We start from the raw sequence: 6,392 nt of genomic DNA, 5'->3' as shown, positions 1-6,392 counted from the left end.
GGTGTCCCAGTCACGGGTGGAAGTGGGAATCGGAAGCTTAAATGCTCTTTTTCTCTCACACGCGCCTAAATATATAAAATGTACTTATTTGTGAGCCAGCCGATGGCATTTTCTGACCTGGTGATTTTGCAAAGAGCAAACTGCTGCCGCGGTCGCAGCATCAGCCTCGGCCGGATCTTGGCCTGCGTTCTCGGCCCAGCAGGTGCCTGTGCCTGGCCGAGGAACGAGGAGCCGTGGGCTATGCGGGAGCCCCCGTTTTTGGTGGATAGTGCTCATCTGTCGTGCTACCCCTCCCCCGACCTCTTCAGCGCTCCCTTCTCCCGGGGTCGCTGGGGGAATGGCGTCAAGCGCTGGCTCTGCAGCTCCTATTTTATATCGGACTGGTTCTTCTGTCTGATAAAAGAAGAAGTAAAAGAGGGAGAAAGGCTTGCAAAACTCGGATGTTGTTCGGCTCTACCCCCGAACCCTGTTTACAATTGTTATTTCCGGGGAGGGAGAATCTATTTGTGAGGTTCCAAAAGGGCCATTGCTTTCCGTGTCCATGAGGAAATCTCATTTATAAGGGGTGGAATAACCTGGCCTTAATGATTTAAAGATTGTGACTTTGGATCAGGCTTTTAAAAGCTGAAATAAACAATATTTTTATTGGAAAAAATATATCCTGGCATGCCCGTGTCTGTTCCCTGCTCTCCATCCGCTATAGGGAAACGCTGCTATGCACTCCCTCTCCTAAAGACAGAAAGTCTCCGGTGTGGCAATAAACCAGAGGCTTCTGAGCAATTCAGTACAAAGTAGATACAGAGGTGTCAACACGTCTTTGTTCTGTCCAGCATTTATTTTCCTGCTTGTTGAACTGTAACTATTAGAAACTGCACGGTGAAATTCGTCTTAAGCAAGGCTTTAACCCTATTTTTTTTAATACGCACGAAAAAATAGGGGTGAGAGGTTGTTAAAACGTGTCGTTGTTATCGGTTTTGGTGTTGTTATTTTTGTTGCTATTAAGTTTTATTCCCACATGGTGACAAATTATGGCAGTGTAATTTTCGGGCTATTTAAGAAGAGAATGAAATAAATAATATCAGTTTTGGAAGAAACCTCTACCCAACTCCATGACCGTGTTTTTTTAAATTTAGGATTACAGAAATCCAAGGAAAAGCAATTATGCTACCTTCTTCCGAAATACCTTCTGGATAGGAGACGGGTGGGTGAGTTTGTGAAATAAATACTCCTCAAGAAGGAAGAGTGATCAGTGTTAAGGGCACACACAGATGGAAAGATTAGGGAGGGAGAAAGAAACACAAAACCTAACAAATTAAATAATTACTTAAAAACAAAATTTAAAAAATAATGAAGGGAAGACACAGCAAGGAAAAGGTAATGAAAAAAAAAAAACGAAGTCTGAAGTACAAAGGAAGGGAAATCGCCTTTGCTCCAATTTACAGATTGTCTGAAGGAGTTGTGCTGCCTGTCACCTCTAATCTCTTCCCTTGGCGGCTTGTTAGCGTTTGGCACGGGGTCTTTGCTCAAAGAGCATTGTACATTCGATATTCAAAAACCCTCTTTACATATACATCACTTGCTAATTTCGTCAGTGTGTGCACATTTCAGCGACTGATAATAGGACATTGTTATTTAAAGGACAAATAGCTCTGACCCATAGAGGCAGGAGCTCGTATTTTTCCCCTGCCAGTTCCAGTCAGCCTCTTAAAAATAAAAGTTGGAATGAAACAGGGAATGAAATGCTATTTCTGCTCACAACGAAGGACGAGACAAGGGAGGGTAAAGAATGCAATTAGACTACGAAAGTAATGTACAGAATGACAGGTTTTCTTTATGGTAAAGCATTGTTATTTTCCATAGAGACAACTGGATTACACCGCCGAGTTGCAAACCAGAAACCTTTTGGGTGTTTTTGTTGTTGTTGTTGTTGTTTTTATTTTTTTTTCTGTTTGCCTGTTGTTTTTATTTTCTGAACACTGAGAGATTACATCTTTGCTTTCTTCATGCGCACAAGCCATTTCGTTATAAAGATAGTGTTTCTTTCAAGTATTTCAGATTTTCCTTCTCCGTCTCATAGATTTGTGCATAAGATTTGTTGTGATCCGCAGAAGCCCTAGCCCTTGGGAAGAAGTCTATCCACGGAAAAGAAAGTCCCAGCACATTTCTATAGGTGTCTGGCTGGAGCATATTTATTTGAGTTGATTTTCTTCCTCCTTCGTGCCTAAATTCCTTCTCAAAGATAAATCACTTCCTTCTTTCTTTTATTTTCCCTCCCTTGGAATGTAAATCCTTTTAAGACCGAGCTATTTTTAGACTTTTTTCTTTTTTATTTTTTTTCCTTTTTTTCTTTTTTTTTTCTTTTTTTTTTTTACTGTGGGTGTCCACGGCTGAGGAGAGAACACGATTAAATAAACATAGGCTGTAGGTACATTAACTCGAAGAGAAGTCCGGGAAAGGGATGAGTGTTTAATAGCCCTGAGACAAAGGTTTATCTCGTTAAAGGTACTTCTTCTCTCTGGTCCATGGAAACCGAGGTGGCTTTGCTAAGCACAGAGGGCGTGAAAGTGAGAAAGGAGTCAGTCCTGGTTGTGGCCGAACAGGTAAAGTCTGATCCGGAGGGTCTCTGCGCCAGCCCGTTGGACTGGCCGCTGTGGCATGCCAGGCAGGAGCAGGGGGTGCCCCCGGCGCTGCTGAGTCCATGAGTTGGGGCAGGGTAGAGAGAGGGGTGTCTGAAGGCGCACAGCAGTTCTGGTCTAGGGTACGGGTGGGAGAGGACCCTGAAGGTGTCCAGAGGCCTAAGGGGGGTACTGAAGGGGGAGGCGGCAGAGGCCGATGTGGCGCCGATGCCCATGTGGGAGTAGTAGGGCAGGGGCAGGTGGGACGGGAATGGATACGGCAGGTTCCCGGTGGCTGCCGCGTGGCTCATCATGTACGTGTAAAACGCCGGGTCGGCCGGGTGAGGCCAGGTCATGGCCAGGCGCTGCCGCTTGTCCTTCATCCTGCGGTTCTGGAACCAAACCTGCGGACAGAGGAGAGGCGAGAGCTGTCACCCGCAGCCGCCCCGCTCCGCCTGGCAGCCGGCCCTACTGCCAGGGCTGTGCGGCGGACATGGGTCTGCCGGAGAGAGGAGACCGGCGCCAGCTTTCCCTCCTAGAGGGAGTTGTCATCACGTACGGAGGGATCAGTTAAGCCCCTATAAAAATATGTAGGGAGACCCAGAGGAGCAGCCCTTTTAGGGTGCTTGTTTTCCTTTCTGCTTGTTAGGGCTTGTCCTGCTGCCTCCCACCCCCGTCCCTGGGCCCCGGCCAACGGGGCGGCACTGCCTCACTGCTGCCCTTTCGCATCCAGAACTACCTGGGATTGTTGATACCGGGTTTATTTTCATGGGCAAATGTTTTGGAAAAGTCAAAGCAAAGCGAAACACGATCTGCTACTGCCTTCCTCTTCCCTCCCCCAAGAGCTGAGCGCGATTTGGACTGAACCGAAGGGAGGATTAAAAATAATCTGCTAGGGAGAGGGCAGATTAGCGGCGCTGGCCGGGATGGCTCCGGGAGCCGTGTCCCGTCTCCCGCATTGCTGCAGGGCGCGGGCAGGGCCAGGAAAGGGGCGGGAGGCGGGGGGAGCCGAGAGGGAGGGTTATGCTGGCGAAGTGTTTTCCCGAGTTTTGCAAGGAAGTTTGGCCATACAGATTTATATCGTGCTAATTGGAAACATGTCCGAGCTGCGTGTACCTTGATGGTGGTTTCTGGCAGATTTAGAGCAGCCGCCAGCTCACATCTCCGGGGCCTGGACACGTAATTCTCCCGGTAAAACTCCTTCTCCAGCCGGGCGATCTGCTCGCGGGTGAAGGCGGTGCGGTAGCGGCGCATCTGGTCGCTGGCGCTGCAGGCGAGCGAGCCCTGGGAGCCGCCGCTGCCTCCGCCGCCCTTGGGGTGATCCCCCCCGCCGCTGGGGCTGCCGGCCAACGCCTCGGAGCACGGCCCTGCGTGGGGAGCCCGGAGCAACGACACACGCTCGGAGGCGGGCGGGCACGGAGGGATGCTCGCCGTCCGCCTCCCCAGCGAATCCAATTCGGTCCCCCGTTCCACCCCATTTGGCCTTTCCGTGCCTGACCCCGTGTACTAAGGGTGTTGGGGTAGTGATATCCAAGAAGGACCGGGAAGGAGGGCAGCGAGAAGCGGGATGAAATTCCCCTAAGGGTTTGAAGGGGGCTTATTCAGTCTGGCCTGGAGGTTACCTGTCCCCCGCCCACCCCGACACACACACCCCCCGCAATGGCTTCCCGCACTGGGAAATCGGAGCGCCGCAGCATCCCCGGACCCCGAGTGTCTGGAAAAGGCAGGTGTGCCTGCCATCCATGCAGCGCGACTCCGCTGTCCCTTCCTCCAGGCCAGCAAGGACCCAGGTGTGGAGCAGCCAGCAGAGACTGTTCTCCCTGAGAGGAAGGTGAGGCCTCAGGGATCTTCGCTCAGTCTCCAAAAACAGGATGGGATATTTTCAACAAGCTTCTAAGGAACGAGGGAGGACAGACAGCGCTCTCTACGCTTCCCCGCTTCTTAAAGTGACTGAAGAACGGGGAGGGGGAGAAGTGGGTTGCTGTCAGGCTAGGGACGTCTTGTCTTTGCCGGGCTACGAAGGTGGGAATAGGGAGTGGGGGCAGGGGGGAAAGGGCCTGTCCGCTGCCTTTGCTTTCAAATGCAACTCTCCCTCATTGTGCCCGAGACCAAAGGCAATTAATTCATTGGGACCATTTCCGAGCTGGCGCCACCGAGACATAGAAGTGACAAGGTAATTTGGACCTCTCCTTTTTTTTTTTTTTGTTCCAACCCAACGTGCAAACAAGGCCCTCGCTCGCTACCGCACTTGGGGCTGGCATGAGTAGGCGAGCGATTTTACGGTCTTTATGGGCGCTTCCGCACTCGCCCGGGCACATTTCACCCTGCAAAACCACAAACAGCTCTTGGCCAGAAAACCCGTTTGATCTTACCCCCACACACACATATACAAAAAAAAACCCCGCCGGTGTGAAGGATCGTAAGGGATTTCCTGAAGTATGCACTGTCTAACCGATGGGGAAGAATAAATCTAAAATAGAACAGATTGAAAAGGAGAGAGCGTGGTTGTCTTGGCCAAAGAAATCTCTTTACGGGACAAACTGCAGACCTGACGCATCCACGACGGGGAAACCTGGCTCCCCTCCAGGGACGCGGGGGATGCCCGGTGTCGTGTCCTCTGACTCCCAAACAAGTCTCCCGGTGGCAGGGAGGTGAACACTCAGTCAAGAAAAAGATCACATACGCGCAGACACACACGCACACCCTATTTCACTGCCCCTCGCTCAGCTGGCGAGGGGAGAAACCCTCTCTGGCAGCCCTCCCGCCCCACCAGCGCTGCCACCCAGCCCCGGAGCGGACGTGGGGCTGGAGGCATGGGAAGGAGTTGGGTACCTTTGCTGTGCTGGTACTCGGCGCTCCCCGTGGCGCAGTCCGGGGTGCAGCTCACCTCGATTTCCTCATAGAAATCCGACTCGGTGTCCGAGCTGCTCTGCTGCCCTTTGCTGGAGGGGAGCTCCGGGGCGGGGGGCTGCTGTCCGGCCGAAAGCAGTGCTGCCGCCGCCGAGCGGCTCTCCGGCACCGTCCCTGTCCCTGGCAGCACCTCCACTTCCTCTTCATCTTCTCCTCCGCCACCTCCTCCTCCTCCTCCTCTCTCCCGGGACGACAAGGGGCCAGGTCTGGGGCTGATACAGTTCCGATGGATCATCTTCTCCTGCGGCTCCGCAGCGGGGCTCCCCGCTGCTTCGGACAAATTAGGCACCCTCTTGCCAACTAGAGCGCCAAGAGTAGTCCCCTCCAGAAACATCACCATCTCCTTCCTGGTTTCCATTGTGGCTTTGCTTAAGGGAGGGGAGAAAAAAAATCCAGATCTCTTCCCCCCCCCCCTCCTGCTCCCGCCCCAGCCTTGTACAAACCCAGCAACCCTCTCCTGCCAATGCAGAGGAGCCAGCGGTGAGATAGGGTGACCTTGTGATGTGAGCGCTACACTCTGCTGTGCTGCTCTGGGAGGGATCACCATTGCCCTCTTCTTTCTAAGCTGTCATCCTCAATGGTGCAGTCGTCATTACAGTACCACCGGTGACGCCACACATTGATTGCCAGTGGATAAATAGAAACGTCTGCCATTGGGAAGATGAAAGGAAGAGCCGGAGCGAATGGGCTAAATGCGTGATGCACCAGGTGTAGGAGCCCGAGATGGAGAGGGAAGTGTGAAAAAGAGATGCATATGGAGCTGCAAAGATGTTGTAACATGCGGAGAGAGTTCCGCGGGGGGAAGCCTTGCCTGACAATTAAATAGCCCTTTGACTGCTATAAGCCACAACCTTGATGTAGAATTGA

At 52.2% G+C, this 6,392-nt stretch overlaps 1 protein-coding gene across 1 annotated transcript; it reads right to left on the bottom strand.

Annotated features, from left to right (window-relative positions):
* Nucleotides 1-1,063: 1,063 nt before the first annotated feature.
* On the bottom strand, nucleotides 1,064-5,883 carry EVX1 (even-skipped homeobox 1). Its single transcript, XM_062495952.1, has 3 exons — nucleotides 5,448-5,883; nucleotides 3,732-3,982; nucleotides 1,064-3,019 (listed from the first exon to the last, which is right to left on the bottom strand). Exons 1-3 carry the CDS (start codon nucleotides 5,881-5,883, stop codon nucleotides 2,489-2,491), a joined length of 1,218 nt encoding a protein of 405 aa, XP_062351936.1. The 3' UTR covers nucleotides 1,064-2,488.
* Nucleotides 5,884-6,392: the final 509 nt, after the last annotated feature.

The sequence above is a fragment of the Cinclus cinclus genome, chromosome 1 (assembly GCF_963662255.1).
Source record: "Cinclus cinclus chromosome 1, bCinCin1.1, whole genome shotgun sequence".
Lineage (NCBI taxonomy): Eukaryota > Metazoa > Chordata > Aves > Passeriformes > Cinclidae > Cinclus > Cinclus cinclus.
This window is presented reverse-complemented; position numbering and strand designations above follow the sequence as displayed.